Source organism: Hemicordylus capensis, chromosome 1, assembly GCF_027244095.1.
Source record: "Hemicordylus capensis ecotype Gifberg chromosome 1, rHemCap1.1.pri, whole genome shotgun sequence".
Classification (NCBI taxonomy): domain Eukaryota; kingdom Metazoa; phylum Chordata; class Lepidosauria; order Squamata; family Cordylidae; genus Hemicordylus; species Hemicordylus capensis.
The window spans coordinates 203,111,901-203,130,747 of NC_069657.1; the positions used below are offsets into that span (position 1 = coordinate 203,111,901).

At 43.9% G+C, this 18,847-nt stretch overlaps 1 protein-coding gene across 4 annotated transcripts in view; it reads right to left on the reverse strand.

Annotated features, from left to right (window-relative positions):
• Nucleotides 1-18,847, reverse strand: part of ZNF385B (zinc finger protein 385B) — a 298,102-nt gene that overhangs the window by 235,563 nt on the left and 43,692 nt on the right. The window contains exons 1-2 of one of the 4 annotated variants that reach the window (XM_053269243.1): nucleotides 9,362-9,441; nucleotides 4,890-5,192 (exon numbers count right to left, since the gene is read on the reverse strand). In XM_053269243.1, the coding sequence (XP_053125218.1) occupies nucleotides 4,890-5,190 (301 nt within the window). In that variant the 5' untranslated portion in view covers nucleotides 5,191-5,192; nucleotides 9,362-9,441. Of the gene's footprint in view, nucleotides 1-4,889; nucleotides 5,193-8,480; nucleotides 8,779-9,361; nucleotides 9,442-18,847 lie in introns of those variants that run through there. The other 3 variants (XM_053269221.1, XM_053269231.1, XM_053269237.1) reach the window with 3 other exon arrangements.

Sequence of the window (18,847 nt, forward strand, 5' to 3'; positions counted from 1 at the left end):
TGGAGCTCACAGACTGCGCGTCGTCCATGGACCACAGTCTGCTAATTTCTGCTCTAGAGATTATGAACCAGCAAGAAGACAGCCTATAAAACAAGAATGTTTGGCATTTATGACTGCATTAGCAAAAGCATATTACCTACATAATAATTCCAGCAGCCCTGGGAGGTAGGTCAGCATTATTATTCCTATATTGCAGATGTGGAGCTAAGGCTGAAGGATAAGGCCATCAGTGAGCTTGCTACCAAGGTAAGATTTGAATCTGGAATTTACTGTTCTAAGCCACCACGCCATCATCGCTGTCATTAAAATCTTTACATCTTTAACGTTTTAGTTTCAAAAAGAAAAGCAATGAATATATATTATTAGAGTTTTGAAAGTGATACAACTTCTACACACAGCTCAAATAAAAACACACAGTAAAACAACTCTGCTAGTCCAATAACAGACCGCAGCATTAGCACACAAACATGTTTCTCTAAGGCACAGCTGCACAACTTTGATCCACTTGGAGATGCTGGAATACAACTCCCATCATCCCTGATTATTGATCACTGTGGCTGGGAATGATGGGAGTTGTAGTCCAACCAAGGGCGTAACTACTATTAAGCAAGGGGAGGCGGCTGCCTGGGGCCCCCATGCCTCGAGGGGCCCCCCAGAGGCAAGCCACATGACTATATATTGTGAAGTGTTTGTGTGTGTATCAGTGAGGGGCCCATTTTAAAATTTTGTCTCTGGGCCCACTCCAGCCTTGTTACACCCCTGAGTCCAACAACAGCTGGATGGCAGAAGTTCTGCAGCCCTGCTCTAAAGGCTGTCACAAATGCAACAGTAGCCCCATGTTAAACATGGTTAACAAATTCTGAACCAAGTCTCCTTCCACACAACCTCTGCCTTTCCTAGAGTATCCTTCTTTCTTCCTTTACTGCTATGAAACCGTCCATAAGCACCAGCATCAGCACCAGCTAGGCTAACCAGTTACCAGTAAACCAAGATCTGAAACCATGGTGTGAGCCAGATAACAGATCCTAAATTAAAGGAAAGTCTCATTAATCTTCTGTAGTTAATGTCAGTGCATATAAATTGCTTAACTTTTGTTAAGAGGATGAGAGGTGATTTTGCTCCATTCCTCAGGTTGGCTTCCAGTTTGCTAACAATGGTTAGCAGAGAGGCAATGTTCCACCTGCACTGATCACAAATATATACTGTATATGACATGGGGCCACTAACATATAGACATCTATACCAATTTTATTCCTTTCAAATATAGCTTGGCTTGTCACATGTATACACCTCAAGAGATTAAACTTCTGTGTTTCAGTTCAAACCAAACAGAAAACTGGAGGTGGTGACAGGAGAACAGAAATTTTAAGAAGTGTCAAGCATTTATTTGAAACAACTGCATAATAAAAAGAAACCTCTGAAGTGTAAAAGGGCAAATGCTTCATATCTCAGAAAACAAATAACTTTCCTGCTTATTTGAAAGATTTTAAATCTGTCACTTCATTAAGACTTTGCTGTACCAGCAGAAGCTGTTCAAAAGCAGTTACTCCTGTCTCCTCTAGATAGCATTTCTTAAGCACAGCCACACTTTTCCATCTGTCTTAGTATAAGAAAAGATGATGGATATTACTTTTATGAAAGGTGACCTCCAAAGGATTATATTTAAAAAGAAAATAGGATCCAGGCATATTTTGCATCTTTATGAAAGCAAGAGAGGCACTTTATTCTTCTTTTATAGCACAGCCAAAATGAAGCTGGGGGGGGGGATTGGAAAATTTTCAACTTGGACTATTTCCTTGCTCACATAGGGCACTGGGTATTATCAGGCTGATTGTAACCTTAAAACACTAGCACTTAAATGTCTGGCACAAGTTTACCTAAAAGGGTCTTGAACTTCAATTTGACCCATTTATCATTGCATTTCTTGTTAATGCTGGCATATCAGTAAATCACAGCATACTGTGGCCGAATTCAGATGTAACATGAAATGGGAGGTTGGTGAACCCACCTTTTCAATTTGGAGTTTGTCGAGAGAAATCGCAGGTTGCTTTTGCTGCAAAACCACAGTTTCATTATTTCGGATGTACTGGAGTTCCAGCTTCTGCCATGTTTAACTCTGGTTTCATGTTACATCCGAATTCAGACTGTCCGACTTATCCCCATTGTTGATTTGAAACAAAAACAGACACCTGCCTACAGGATCACAGATCTAAACACAAATACCATATTGGTGCCTAAATTGAATTATCAGTAGTGGGTTATGCTAGAGTAGGAAGGACTCATGGATTATTGACCGCTTGTGTGACAGGATTTCTCCCAGCACTTTATGGGGAAAAGGCCTACCCAAGCCCATGAAAAGAGGGAGTGGGAACAGGCAAATGCCTGTGTTGCAACATCTGCAACTGCATTGTTCCTTCTGCTAGTGAAGTGGCAAGACAGAAACCAAGCTGTTGCTCTGTGCTAAAAGCGCCTGTTGGGGCACATGTACCCCAACCTTAGACTCAGAGGTACCAACCCAGAAGTATGTGGAATTCAGGCCTGTGTCTGGTTCCAATTATATTAAAAGTTCAATTAATGCCTGGGCTCAGGGTGAATTGACACCCCAGATCTCAACTGGTCTGTGAGGGAAGAGGCGATCCAGCATTGTATTGTAAAATGGGTACTCAAGGAAGCACAAAAACCAGGCCAGAACAATCCAAATGCTAAAATGTGACTCACTATCAGATAATGTCTGTGAAAGAGGCCAGAGGCTGATCTCCCCTTTCCTGTTGCAAGAAGTCTATGTTAATCTTTGTCAATGATTGACTCAATTGCTCTCTATAGAAATTCAACATAGGTAAATGCACACAAATAAAACACCTATAGACTTTAATTCTTACTTTACTAACACTTTGACACCTTTTTGGATCAGGCTAGTAAATCTGGGACAAGAGAAGATGCCCATTTGCAGCTCAGAGATGCAGATTTGCTTTGGGCAATGTCCCCCCCCTTCTAAGCTCACAGTTTACAGAAGATGGGATTCAGATCTCTCTGGACTGGCCAATATCCTGAATAATTAAAAGACATCATCCAGAAGGTAACAGCATTGTCACCCTTTTGGGGACCCAGGAAAAGATGAGGAGATTTGAATAGACTCTATGAGAGATCAAAGGAAAATACAACTATAAAGAGTGAGGCTTACTGGACAGAGAACTAGCAGTCTTGTGCCTACACGCAATCTTCTGCCTACAAGCAAGACTTGCTCATGAGTCATCCAAGAGTTTGCTGCCCAAGCTGCAGGGCTAGATACAGGAACTCTTTCCATGGACAGGAACTGTCTGTGACTTCCACTGCGCAGTGAGAAGTCAAGACTTCCCCAGCCATGGTGCTCTGACTCTCAGCCGTGCTTTGAGCAAACTGCATGCTTGATCTAAAAGCTCCTGTCTCCAGCCAAAAGCTTCTCTCCTTCAGCTGAAAGCTCCACCGTTCTCAAGCCTCTGATCTGGGTAATATGCTGCCTCCACAAGCCTTGGATCCCTCCATCCTTTCCCCTCCTTCTCCCCCCCCCCTCTACTAATTCCTGATCTCCCCAAACCATGCCAGCCCTCAGCCTTCCTTACCCCCCCCCCTTTCCCATCTATATCTGAATTATTTTAGGCTCTAGGAAGATTTAATACATACACACACGTTAGTTAGGAACACTGGGTGAATATTGGTGCTGGCTAGGGTTGAAATACTGTTAGTTATATTGATAGAATGTTCTGCTTTCTGCTCAGCTAGATTGATGTTGTTATTCTTTTATACTCAATAAAGCCCATTGAATCATTTAGGATTGGTTTGATCTCCTTTCTTCCTTGCCCCCAGATCCTACATGGTCACTATATAAAAGAACTTGGTCACTTGGTGACACTATGAGACAGGCCTAATTTTGTATGCTAGCTAATGAGCATATTTAGTATATAAATCAGGCCTGGACCGCAACACGCCTCCCATGATGAGGCCACATACTAGCTTAAAACCCTGTCCCATCATGCCCAGAAGGCAAGCAGCCAGGAGGAGGAGGAGGAGATGCACAATGGTGAGGGAAGTGGAGTTGGTCCGACTGGCCCAGCCCCTTTACACTGGCATCGGTAGAAGGAGGAAGAACCAGCATAAGGGGGCATGGTCAGCAGCTGTGTGGCACGACCTGCTAAAACAGTTTTCTTTTTTAAAGAGTCATTTTTATTCATGAACTCACGAATGAACAGAGGCGTAACTATAGGGGGGGCAGGGGGGCACATGCCCCGGGCGCCATCTTTTCTGGTCACGTGGGGGGCGCCGCCATGACCAATTTTTTTTTAATTTTTTTAAAAATTTTTTGTTAATATAAATGTTTCCTGCTCAGTGCAGCAGTGCTGCAGCAGTCAAGGGAGCACGTCGGTGCCCCCTTCCCCATGAGCGGTCCCTTCCGCGCTGCCTGCGTCCCCCCCCCATTGCTTGCTGGCGCCTGGCGGCCAGTCAGTGGCCTGGCTTGGCGGCGGCGGCGGGCGCTTGTGAGGAAAAACCTAAGGGGGGGCGTGGTGGGGGGGCGCCATTTCAGTGCTTGCCCTGGGCGCCATTTTCCCTAGTTACGCCTCTGGGAATGAAATAAGTGTCAATTTTTCTGTCACCACAATTCTAAGAGGGAGCTAGACACAGATGACACCATCTTACCAGAACAAGGAAAGACATCATATCTAATAAGCGGGTGTGGTCCGTAAATTGAAAAAAGGGAGCCAAAGAATAGTTCAGAGCTCTAGAGTGAAAGTGTGCCACAAGAAACAAGGAATAACAACTTTCTTCTCTGCTGGCATCAGGATAAACCAAAGGGTGCTGCTCTTATTATTTTGGTCATTTTAGTACAGGCCTCTCATATATAAAATAGGATGTACCTGTGCTGGTACCCACAAGCAAAGTGCCTGTGGCTGTGCTTGTTGGTAGCTTGCCATTATTCAGCTGCTTCACTCTTCGCAGGTGAGACTTTCCATTGTAATGAACTTGGGCCTGTGCGGCTGAGTTCAACTGTATATTGCACACTTCACAGAAGGAAAATAGTATCTTCTTTTTCTCTTTACTTAATTGATAGTCTGGCCGGTCACTTCTCAGTCCTCTCTCTTCAAAACCCCACAGAAATGCTGGTGGGTTCATAATTCCATCTTCAGAGATGTGGTCAGGGCTTACCGGACGCTTCATACCTACAGAAATGAACAGAAAAACGGTTGACGCTAAGTAACAAAATACTTATCTTGAGTCAGCATTTTCCTTCACAGATCTATTATTTTATTGTACACCATTCACTAAAGGGCTTGATTCAGCAGCTAATAGCAATAAAAACAAATACAGGCAGTGCTGCTCATAGCTCCGCAGAGGTTGCTGTACATGCAGAAATAGGTAGTCTTGTGATGCAGCCCAGAGCTCAGTAATGAATAAAAGCTGAAAATATACAACTTTTAACTTCTGTTCACAACAGTCCTTCCAACAGTTTTCTTCCTTTTGGAAAGAATTTTTTTTTCCTACCAGCATAGAGTTAATTATGATTTTCTATTTCTTTTTTCTCCCCTTCACATTTTATATCCCGCTCTTCCCCGAAGGAGCTCAGAGCGATGTACTAAATACTTAGGTTTTGACCTCACAAGTGTGAAGTAGGTTAGGATGAGAGAGAAGTGACTGGCCCAGACTCACCCAGCAAGCATCATGGCTGAATGGGGATTTGAACTCGGGTCTCCCTGGTCTTAGTCCAACACTCTAACCACTACACTATGCTGGCTCGCTTTCTTTCTTTCTTTCTTTCTTTCTTTCATCTCCTACTTCTTTTTAAAAAAATTGTTAGGGTAGTGGGATCTCCCATGTTATATGGTGCAATGATGCTTCAACATAGGCTTCCAAAAATATTGGTCTATATAGAGACCAATTGGTCCAGAGAGCAAGAGCACATAGATTGTTGGCTACCCAACAATTGTGGAAACTCTTCTGAATACTGATGAAAATCTGAGACTAAGCATTTTCCAAATGTGCTGTAAGATCTTTTTTTTTTTTTTAACACAAGCATTTGAACTAAGCATTTTATTTAACACATTTATATACCACCCTATATAAGCGCAGGGCTGGCTGTTTGAAATTTAAACAAACAGCAACTAAAACCTAAAAATCATAAAAAGCAGATTAAAATTACCATAAATTTACAGTAAACATCCTGTTAAGAGAAAACTGGTACAAAATCTTTTTTCACCTGCAACCATCAATAAGATTGACAATAACTATCCTCGAGACTGCTGGAAATGTATGAAGCTTGTGGGGACTTTTTACCATATGTGGTGGACTTGTGATAAATCCCAGCAGGTTTTTTTTTGCGGGGGGGATCATAATAAGCAGAAAATTTTAAATATAAACTTTACTTATTCACCTGAACATTTTTTGTTAAATATAACTAAGCCTTCTATACCCGAGCTATCTTTATATATGATTACGGCTGCAAGGATTCTTTATGCTGCAAACTGGCATTCTCAGACACTGAATGATTGGCTAACCAAGTTATGGGAATATGCCTCGCTGGCCAAGGTGACAGCCTATCTCCGGAATACTGCAGATGAAACATTCATGGTATCTTGGGAGCCTTTTATTAAGTTCAATATAACACAGGGGTTACACCCGCATCTCAGATTTGGCGCCTTTTAACTTGAAGGTTTATGGCAGTACCTATAAGATTATCTAATACTTTTATTTTTATTCCTAATTATGAATGCTTTTTAATACTCTTAGATAGGGTTTAAGGTGTTGCAGAATTTGCTAGGCTTTACTTATTAATGCTAAAAATAAAAATATTTTAAGCTTGGTAATTAGTTTTATTTCAATGGTTGGCTATTAAATGAGGGAAGTTGTGATTCTGGTTAAATGAAAAAATGAATTCCTTTTCTATCCTTTCTTTTTCCTAGCTATTGTAGGAGTAACTTGACTTAACATTTGAGATATAGAATCTGCATTGGTATTCCTAAAGGAATAATAGTGTTATATTTTTTGTCTTAAAATAGGGAAATAATTGAGGTACAGTGACACTTACCAACTACCTGAAAGACAACATAAGACAATAATTAAATTTTGATTCCCAGAGAAATTGACAGCTTATTTATGGCTGCATTTAAACTAGAGATATTGTTATAAAAAATGTTTTAGCTTTAAAATTCCTAAGTAAATATTGCTTATTTTTCCAATTAGAAACTCTTTTTACTTTTCTCTCTTCCTTTTTCTTCTTTCTTAATGTTAAATATAAGAGTATATATACTAGGAAATAGGTTCAGTTAAAGGGTAAGGGTCCGTTGAAGCTGGAATGGTGGGGTTTAGACACCAAGAAAACTTGCTATTTTTCTATACTTTGTAATCTATTAATGTTATTAATTTCTCCCAGAAAAGGATTTTTGCTCTTACAATGATTTGGAAATATATTGCATAAATTTACATGTTTTCCTAAAAGTTAACACTAAAATGGATGAGGTTTCTCTCTTTGTATAATTTGAGATTTAATACATAATTGTTGTAATTGACTGCTCAGGAGATGTAACTCTCCCCCCCCGCTTTCTTTCTTTATCTCTTAAAATAAAAAAAATTCTAATTTTAAAAGATTACCATGAATAAAACTTCAAAATACTATGAACTGCCTGATGAAACAGGTGTGTTTTTAAAGGTTGTTTTTAAACAACCAGAGATGGGGAGATTCTGATTTCATATGGGAGTGTGTTACAGAGCCTTGGGGCAAGTCTAGAAAAGGCTCAGTTTTGGGTCACCACCAAGTGAACTGGTGGAAACCGCAATTGGACGTCCCCTGATTATCTTAATAGGCGGCAGGATTCATGAAGAAAAAGGTGCTCTCTTAAATATCCTGGGCCCAAGCCATCCAGGGCTTTATAGGTAATAACCAGCACTTTGTATTTTGCCTGGAAACTATCAGCAGCCAGTGTAGTTCTTTTAAGTAACATGGTCTCTACGGATGGCCCCGGAAACTAGGAGTATGCAAGCCGGCCGTTTGGTATGTTTAAAATGAAGTTGCCCAAACACTGACCAAAACATTCATTTCCTCTAATTTTATTGTTTTAAATTTTACTTGCTTTCTTCCAACAAAAGTTAAGTTCTTGAAGGGAAAATGAGTTCTACAGTCACAACTTTGTCTTGGCATATTTCTGTCATTTTAAAAATATATAATTACTACTTTGTACTTCTTATTTTTAGCTCTGGGTATTAATTATATTCCTCAGGAGCCTTCTGGGATTGACTTTTATTCTGCAGTACCACCTAGATCCTGATCTTTTACACTAAAAATGACAGCCCCTAATACAAAAATAATATACCCAATATTCTGATTTACATGGCTTGAACACACCATTTGCCTACAAATACCAATAGCACCCTAAGTACTAGAACATAAGAACAGCCCTGCTAGATCAGGCCCAAGGTCCATCTAGTCCAGCATCCTGTTTCGCACAGTGGCCCACCAGATGCCGCTGGAAGCCCACAGGCAGGGGTTGAGGGCATGTCCTCTCTCCTGTTGTTGCTCCCCTGCAACTGGTACTCAGAGGCATCCTGTCTTTGAGGCTGGAGGTGGCCCACAGCCCTCCGACTAGTAGCCGTTGATAGACCTCTCCCCCATGAAGTTATCCAAACTCCTCTTAAAGCTATCCAGGTTGTTGGCTGTCATCACATCCTGTGGCAGAGAATTCCACAAGTTGATTCTGCATTGTTTGAAAAAGTACTTCTGTTTGTTGGTCCTAAATTTCCTGGAGCTTTCACACACATGGCTGTTAGTTCAAATCTCCTCCAGAATGGAATGTGCCAGTCCACATATTAGTTGCATTTACCCAGAAGTCACTGCGAGCTATCAGGGACCAGTACAGAGTAGACAGGATTCTGTTTCCCCCGAATTATGGCTGCGCATTCTGGTTTGTCTGAATTACGTCCGGCATTAAAAAAAAAAAATCCTCGATATCTTCAGCAGCTTAAAAAACAAACAAACAAACAAACAAACAAACAAACACCCCGAGGCTTCTGTTATGCCATGACGCTTTTCGGTGATGTGTGGAGGGGCCATTGACAATACTTCGACTTCTTTCTAAACTTGCTGATCTTCCATTAAAGGAGTTTGACAGGAAAAGAGTTAGCAAAAGGAAAAAGGCTGCCTCCCTGGCAGATCCCCCCCCACCCGCCCCACACTCCATTCCTCCAGAGCCCGCTGCTCCCTCTCTGCCCAGCCCCAGCGACAATCCCCAGCAGGCAGGGCTGCCCCCATGTCGCACGAACGTCGCGCACAGCATTTAGGCATACTTGAACCACATAAACCTCTAAAAAGCCCATGTGGCTGAGCTCAGCCCTAGCTCACCATTCCACACAAGACGCACAGTACATGTGTATGCTTCACACCATGGCCACCCCTCATAAGTTCTGTTGTGCCAAGAGAGGAAGAACTGATGCTGGAAGAGCAACGTGGTAACTTAGGAGCGGCAGCTATACAGGCTGCTTTTACACCAGCCACGGTGTGCAGCCCCTTTAACCAGCCCTGAAAGCCCAGCCAGGCTTGGCTCACTCTGGTTGCTTCCGTACAAGAGTGGTTGAGTTTTGCTTTTCTACAGTTAGCAGGGAGTAGAATTAAAACTGAGGTTTCACACTGAGCACTTAATACAGCAAGGTGATATCCAGCAATGCTTATCTCTGCTAACTCAGCAAAGAGGCCCGATTTTAAGTGGAGGCTCCCTTACGTTTACAGCAAGGGGTGAGGAACTCTCTGTATTTATTCAAACACAGCATTCTCCCCGTCAGAGTTGCCAACACTGCATTGGCCGAAATTGGGACACCAGGGGGAGGGGCACCTAGGGGCAAGGCCACCTAGCGGCAGGGCTTGGTCCTAGATGGCAAGGGTGCAGCCAGTTTTTTTTGGAGCCAGCTGCTGCCAGGCGCACTTACCTGGTGGTGGTGGTCGGTGGCTGCTGCTGTGTGGCGGCAGAGCAGGGATGGTGGCGAGGGCTATGTGCCCCTCCCAAACTATGACAGGCGAAGTCAGGGCTGGCGCCCTGGAGACAGGCGGGGTGGAGGCAGGCGGGCGAGAAGGTAGCGAAAGAGATCCTCATCTGGACCCACCTTCCTCCCAAATGAGGCAGATCGGGCCAATTCCAGCATGCCTGCCCCACCCCAGACCTCACCTGTCATAGTCTGGTAGGCAGGCACAGCTCTCGCCGCTGTCCTGCTCCGCTGCTGCCGAGCAGCAGCAGCTTTAAAAGTTTTTTAAAAGGGTAAAAGTATAAGTCAAAAGTGGGAGCAAAAAAAAAAAAAGTGAGCATTTCCCCACAAGAAATAGGGACATCCCACACCATGCAGGACAGTTGGCAACCCTATTCTCCATGGCTGTTGCTGGTGTCTCCCTTACATTCTTAAGAACATAAGAACAGCCCTGCTGGATCAGGCCCAAGGATGCCCATCTAGTCCTGCATCCTGTTTCGCACAGTGGCCCACCAGATGCCGCTGGAAGCCACAGACAGGAGTTGAGGGCGTGCCCTCTCTCCTGCTGTTACTCCCCTGCAATTGGTACTCCGAGGCATCCTGCCTTTGAGGCTGGAGGTGGCCCACAGCCCTCTGACTGGTAGCCATTGATAGACCTCTCCTCCATGAAGTCATCCAAACCCCTCTTAAAGCCATCCAGGCTGTTGGCTGTCACCACATCCTGTGGCAGAGAGTTCCACAAGTGGATCACGTGTTGTATGAAAAAGTACTTCTGTTTGTTGGTCCTAGACCTCCTGGCAATCAATTTCATGGAGTGACCCCTGGTTCTACTGTTGTGTGGGAGGGAAAAGAATTTCTCTCTCTCCACTTTCTCCACACCATGCATGATTTTATAGACCTCTATCATGTCTCCCCGCAGTCGTCTTTTTTCTAAACTAAAAAGCCCCAGGTGTTGTAGTCTTGCCTCATAAGAAAGGTGTTCTAGGCCCCTGATCAGCTTGGTTGCCCTCTTCTGTACCTTTTCCAGTTCTACAATGTCCTTTTTAAGATGTGGTGACCAGAATTGTATGCAGTACTCCAAGTGTGGTAGCACCATAGTTTTGTATAAGGGCATTATAATATTAGCTGTTTTATTTTCAACCCCCTTCCTAATGATCCCTAGCATGGAATTGGCCTTTTTCACAGCTGCCGCACATTGAGTCGACACTTTCAACGAGCTGTCCACCACGACCCCAAGATCCCTCTCCTGGTCAGTCACCGACCACTCAGATCCCATCAGCATATACTTGAAGTTGGGGGTTTTCATCCTGATGTGCATCACCTTACACTTGCTAACACTGAACCGCATTTGCCACTTTGTCGTCCACTCCCCCAGTCTGGAGAGATCCTTTTGGAGCTCCTCACAATCCATTTTGAGAGCCAGCGTGGTGTAGTGGTTAGTGGTTAGAGTGCTGGACTAGGACTGGGGAGACCCGAGTTCAAATCCCCATGCAGCCATAAAACTAGCTGGGTGTCTCTGGGCCAGTCACTTCTCTCTCAGCCTAACCTACTTGACAGGGTTGTAGTGAAAGAGAAACTCAAGTATGTAGTACACCGCTCTGGGCTCCTTGGAGGAAGAGCGGGATATAAATGTAATAATAATAATAATATTAATAATAATAATAATAATTTCACTACGCGGAAGAGTTTGGTATCAAAAGAGTTTGGTATTCTTGTTTAAACTGTTGGCCCTTTAAAGACAGATAAACGTTTCCCCTCCATTCCATTTACCATGTAAACCACTGAGAACCTTTCCTGCTGAAAAGTGGTACAGGTATATGAAGATATGGACTCCTTGCGCAGTGCTTTGAGCGCAGAAGAAGGGCTGTACACTCTCTGAGCAGCTGGAGCATGGCTGCATTGAAGCCTTGTTCCAAAGCCCAGTGTGAGCAAATGGGGAAGCAACTTTCGCTTCTCTCCCCTCCTTTTTTACTTCCAGGAATATGTCCCTGAGGTTTGCGCAGCCTTCAGGAATATATTTTTGTAAGTGAAAGAGCTTTTGGAGGAAGGGGAGAGAGGCAAAATCATCTCCCCCTCCCCCTCTGTGAGCGTGTAGCTTTTCTTCTGCCCTTGTAGGACAGTGAAAGATACAGGCCATTAATCATCATCATCATCCCCTGGCCAAGTTCCTTCTGTAGTAAGTTGCTCTGACACCCCATTCAGCAAACATCCTTGCCAATACTAAACACTTTCTGTTCCTTGTTTCTCCTCATTTTATTACTTCCTATTCAGTATAGCTGAAGGACATAAGTGATGAATTGCCCCTTATTAGACAGCTTCTGTTCCTGAAGGTTTTAATAACTGGTTTTGGTACATTATTTTTATTTTCTTTTATAGTTTAATAACTATTTTGGCAACAAAGGGGGGAAATTGAGAAATTAGTAATGAATGACCATCCTCCAGGGAACAGAAGCTGACTAATGGTAATTCAGCACCAATCCCTTAGCTATGCTGAACAAGAAGCAATAAAATGTTGATTGATTGATTGATTGATTGTTAAATTTATATACCGCCTTTCATTTAAAAACGATCCCAAGGCGGTTTACAAAAGTTAAAAAACATATAATAAAAATGACAGTTAAAAGTATCTAAAAATATGAAAACAAATCTGATTTAAAATATATAAAATACAAACATAAAAACTGTAAATGGATAAAAACACACAGAAGCAGCAATAAAACAATCATGTAAAGGCCTGGATAAAAAGCCAAGATTTAACAAGCTTTCTAAAAACTGTGATTTTGATTGGCAGAACTATTGGCAGAACCAGCCAATAGGAAGCTTTTAATTACAAGAAACAGTTGGCCTTAAGAGCCTCATCAAATCATTACAAATTAGGTCTGAAAAAACATGAGAAGGCACACACACACACACACACACACACACACACACAAACCAGAATTCAACTGATTGACAATGATGTTACCTGGGCTTTCTGGGAAAAGGTATTATGGGATTTCTGGGGGGCAATAACTGAGAAGGCCCTATCCTGCATGCATGACAGCTAAGCCTCCCTCATTGTTGGCACCTGGAGCAGAGCCGCTCCAGACAATTGTGTCAAGCGGGCAGCAACCTTTGGGAGCAGGCTGTCCTTCAGGTATTCAGGGCCCAAACAGTAAGGCTTTAAAGGTCAAAACCAGCACCTTGGATTGGACCTGGAAACAAATTGGCAGCCAGTGCAACTCTTTCAAAATGGGTGTGATGTGATCCCAGCAGGCAGCTCCAGATAAAATCCTAGCATTTTATGCTACGGTAGCTGTAGTTTCCAAATATTCTTCAAGGGCAGCCCCACATAGAGCATGTTACAGTAATCCAACTGCGACATGACTAAGGTGTGTGTAAAGAGGAGAGTTGGTACATAGGAAACTGCCATATACTGAGTCAGACCATTGGTCTATCTAGCTCAGTATTGTCTTCACAGACTGGCAGCGGCTTCTCCAAGGTTGCAGGCAGGAATCTCTCTCAGCCCTATCATGGAGAAGCCAGGGAGGGAGCTTGAAACCTTCTGCTCTTCCCAGAGCGGCTCCATCCCCTGAGGGGAATATCTTGCAGTGCTCACACATCAAGTCTCCCATTCATGCTTGCTACCACAAGACCAGCTCTCATCTCCTAAACCAGTTCTCCTCTCCGACTTGTGGTAGCAAGCATGAGTTGTCTCCTTAGCTAAGCAGGGTCTGCCCTGGTTGCATATGAAAGGAAGACTAGAAGTGTGAGCACTGTAAGATATTCCCCTCAGGGGATGGAGTTGCTCTGGGAAAGGCATATAGGTTCCAAGTTCCCTCCCTAGCATCTCCAAGATAGGGCTGAGAGAGATTCCTGCCTGCAACCTTGGAGAAGCCACTGCCAGTCTGTGTAAATACTGAGCTAGATAGACCAATGATCTGACTCAGTATGTGGCAGCTTCCTGTGTTCCTAATTGCGTCCAGATCTGCCTTCTCAAGAAAGGGAAGCAGCTGGTGCACTAGCCAAAGCCATGCAAAGGCACCCCTGGCCACCACCTCCACCTGAACGTCCAAATGCAGAGCTGGGTCCAAAACAATGTAAGGGTTACTTTTGTGTGGAAGACTGATAATAGCTCCCAGAACATCACCTAGTCAAACATTGTTATTTACACTATACGGGTGGGAATCAACCAACTAAACCTTTGTCTCACATCCTACTTTTGTACTGCTTGCCTCCGATGGGGGAATTTAGTTCTTGGAGCAGATAAAATAATAGAGATCAGCTCCTTGAATGGGACCCCAGTAGAGACACTGCTGCAGTATAGTCTTCAAAGTTCTTATCCCAGTACTGCCATTATAAGAATCACAGAAGCCTCTGACAGTATGTGGTTATTCATATTACCAGTGCACCACTAAAGAAGGCTTTTACAATCTTCTGTTTCCAGACTATGCCCTCAGCATATCTTGAAGGGAGACTTTGCAAACTCCCAGGGGAACAGTGCCTTTGCCCTTGTGGCGCTGGTCATGTGGAGGACATCATCCCAGGGGCGTAACTACTATTAGGCAAGGGGAGGCGGCTGCCTGGGGGCTCCCACGCCTTGAGGCCCCCCCCAAGGCAAGTCACATGGCTATATATTGTGAAGTGTGTGGGGGGGGGCCCATTTTAAAATTTTGTCTCTGGGCCCACTCCAGCCTTGTTATGCCCCTGCATCATCCAATATATCTTTTATTGCCCTATTTACAATGTGATCAGGGGGAAAACACTGATGACAAGGGGTCGAAAGCAGAACATCTGAGCTATCTTTTTGCGGATATGATTCCATATGCCCATTGTCACGTTGCCATCTTATGCTTTCTTTTAAACTCAGGAAGAAATTTATATGTTCTAAAAAGTAGCTTTGTTTTTAGTTCAACCTAACTGATGTAATTTTTCGGTATGTTGTATTTTTTCCTTCTATGTTATGCTATGTTATGACATGTAGTCACAAGAATATTTTTTTTATTTACTAACTGATAATAGTTTTTCAAATCCACCATTCTGTTTTTGGCAGCAGCTAGCCAGATGCCCCTTAGAAACTCAAAGTTGAGAATGAAGGCCATAGACATCTCAAATTGTTCCCCCCGCTCCCAGAGTTATATTGCCTCTGACCATGCAGATATCATAAATGGAAGATCTATTAAAGATTATCTTCCATAACTCTCTGCAATGCTTTTCTAAAGCTAGCTAAGCTAATGACTATCACCACACTTTGTGGTCCCGTAAGCTAATCATGTACTATGTGAAGAAATTATGTTTCTTTTATCAGTGCTCAAGCAGTTTATTGTACGATATTGTATTATTTTAATTTTTTTAAGGCACCTCACATTCTTAGAAAAGTAGGTTAAATTCTTAAAATTAATCTGCTGCCAATCAGTTTCTCTGAGTGTCTGCAAATTATGAGATGCAGAAAATTATTCTCTTTCCAACTATATTTTAACCTTCTGCCCCCACTTCATACATAACTTAGTTGTTGTTTCTCTACACTATGAAGCCCCAAATTACATAGCCTTAATAGATTCTTTCTTCCACCACTATGTTCAGCTGGGTTTAAAGGTAAAGTGTGACATCGAGTCGGTGTCGACTCCTGGTGACCACAGAGTCCTATGGTTGTCTTTGGTAGAATATAGGTGGGGGTTTACCATTGCCATCTCCCACGCAATATGAGATGGTGCCTTTCAGCATCTTCCTATATCGCTGCTGCCCAATGTAGGTGCTTCCCATAGTCTGTGAAACATACCAGCGGGGATTCAAACCGGCAACTTCTGGCTTGCTAGTCAAGTCATTTCCTCGCTGTGCCATTAGGTGGCTCAACTAGGTTTACTCCCAAGCAAATATGCAAAGAATTTCAATGTTTTTTGCTATTCTGTACCTTTCACAGCTCTGTGGCTTCCTTTTTGAGATGGGGTAACTGGAATTCTACGCAATATTCTAAATGTGGCCACACCATTGATTTATATAATAAATATTATATAACGTTATTTGTTCTTTGCTTCTGGGAGAGCCAAAAAATAAAAATACCTGAAATGAGGTAAGATTGTGTTATCTGTTCCCGCTATGCAAATCAATGTCTTCTCAGTGGACAAATAAGTCTGATGGTTCTGGAGGATGTGGTTGTAGTGCATGAAAATACATGTTTTTACAATATAATTATATTTATAATAAAAAGTCTCTGGCCCTAGCAGAGAGCGAACTGAGAGCAGTCCATCCAGGCCTTTGCTGTCCCATACCTATCAATGAAAGCTCCTCCAGCAGCACAGTATCTGGCTCCTGGCTCCTGGGTCTGCTTTTCTGGGAAAGAAGGGTCAGGGAGTGTGGGTGTAGTGTTTTCTTTGGAAGCCTCACTATTGGAGGAGAGGGAAGAGAGTCATCCAGTTCCCCCTCCCCTCCTTGGGACACACTTCCTCTGGCTACCCCTCTAGATCAGTGCCATCCATCTGTCACCACTCACTCTCCTCCTCTGCCTCCATCTCCTTTCCAAATATCCCTTTCCTCCACCCTGTATTCTCACAGAAGTCTAGTTTATATGAAATGCCTCTTAAAAGCAGCTCAAAACTGGTTAAAGGTAGGAATCACCAGGGTAGTTTCCAGATTGCGAGCTCTACAGTGTTTGAAAAATGGTGGTGAAAAAATGCTTTGAATTGTCAGGATTGTATTCAAAATGTAAATAAAGGGTGGAAGCCATTTGTTGCATAGTTCCTGGTACAGTTCATGGTGGGAATGGGACAACTCGCCACGGCTAACTCACCACAGGGACAACTCGCCACCGGTCAATTGGACGCAGCCAACTCACCGCAGGGAACAACGCAACTCCCCCCTGCAGTGGAAGGAAGAATCTCTCTGCATTCCTACCTGTGGGGTTGTGCGTCATGAGAAGTGAAATGTCAGGTGCGAAGCCTGCACCAGAGAATAGAGCAGGCAAGCTGCCATTTTCCTCCTCATATTGCCCCTTTGCAGGTCTCCCCAAAGCAGCAGCAGACCTTGCTGCTGAGTTCTCTTATTAAAACAGACTACCTCACGTGTATCCCAGGGATATTAACAGAACACTTGGGGGATCTGGTGTGTAGTTGAATTTTGAATTGTTTAGCAAAACCCTTAAGAGGAGATTTCCTGGCCAAGGTGTGTGTGCATATTGTCCTTCCTCCAGCCTTCCTTCCTTCCCCTGCCATGCTGCTCTGTCCTTTTCCCTCCACCACTGTGCGCTGAAGTGCCAAAGCACTGTCCAGCTTCCTTCTGCACCACACACACATTGTGCTGCTCCTTCCTCCCCTCTGGCCAATCGAAGTGGTGACATCCAAAGTGCCGACCGGCTTCCTTCTTCCCCTCAAGCTGCTCCTTCCTTTCCTCCCACTGTCATGCACTGAAGCGCCTTCCCCCATGCTTTCCCTCCCTCCCCCCCTCTCATCAAGCCTGCCCTTCCCCCACTCTTTCTCTTCCTCCCTATCAAGCTTCCCCATCCCCTATCTCCCTTTCTCTCTGTCAAGCCTCTCCATCCCTCCTCCCCATCTGTCAAGCCTCCCCATCCCCTTCCGTCTCCTTCTCTCACTCTCATCATCTCCCCACCCCCTCTATCTCTCTTTCCCTGTCTCTCTCCTGCCAAGCCTCCCCATCACTTCTCTGTCTCTCATCAAGCCTCCCTATCCTTTCCCCCTTTCCCTCCTTCACCCTCTCATATCCCCATCTCCCTTTCTCTCGTTGCCTTTTCCCCCTCTCTATCTCCCCCTCTCATCAAGCCTCCCCATCACTTCTCTCTCCGTCTCTCATCAAGCCTCCCTATCCTTTCCCCCTTTCCCCCCTTTCCCCTCTCAAATCTCCCTCTCCCTCTCTCTCATTGCCTTTCCCCCACTCTTTCTCCCCCTCTCATCAAGCCTCCCCATCTCTCCCACTTTCTGTCAAGCTTTCCCATCCCCACTCTCTCTCATCAAGCCTCCTCATCCCTTCTCTCTCTCCCCCTCTCTCAAGCCTCCCCATCCCCCCTCTCTCACTGAGCCTTCCCATTCTCCCCTCTCTCTCTTTCATCAAGCCTCCCCATACCCCTCTTTCCCTCCTCCCTCTCTCGTCAGATCTCTACACACACACCCCTTTTTCATCAAGCTTCTCCATTGCCTTTCTATCTCTTGTCCTCCACATTTTGTGGGGTTTGTGGTGAAGGATCAAAAAGTATGGGGATCCACTGGAATGTTGGCAATTGTACTCCTCCCCCTGCATCCACATGGCAAATTCTTCAGCCCAGGCAGTTCCCCACTTTCCCCACTTCCTCTTCAACCCAGAAGAGGAAGTGGGGAAAGAAAGTGGAAGGAGGAGGAAAGCAAAGTCAGAAGATGAAGGGAGAAAGAGGGGGGAAAGAGAGTGAAGGAGTGGGAGAAAGGAAGAGGAAGAAAGAAGGGTGAGTGGAGGGTAACGGGGGGAGAGAGGGATTCTGCTTTCCTTGGGCATACTTTTGCTTTGGATATAACTATTGAGTGTTAAAAATCTGTTGAGAACAATAACAGTTAAAATATGATGGTTATTTTCAGATTTATTTCTTAAATACATAGAATATATATATATAATTTTCCCTCAACATATTCTGGTGATTGGGAAGTATGATATTCAGAATTTCTTTCAAAAACTACCAAAGAATGATTTAAATTTTCCCTGAACAAATTATGGTGTAAAATTAGAGCTTTTGGCTAATTTAAATGGCAGGGCAAGAGAGGGAGGAAGAAAGGAAATGAGATAAAGGGGAGGGGAGGAAAAAGACAAAAAGTGGTTTAAGGTGGGCGCGAGGCAAGAGAAGGCAGCACAAGACTATGTGCGTCCCCGCAGAGATGCACTGGAATCCAATCCAGCTCACAACCAGATCGGAGTTTGA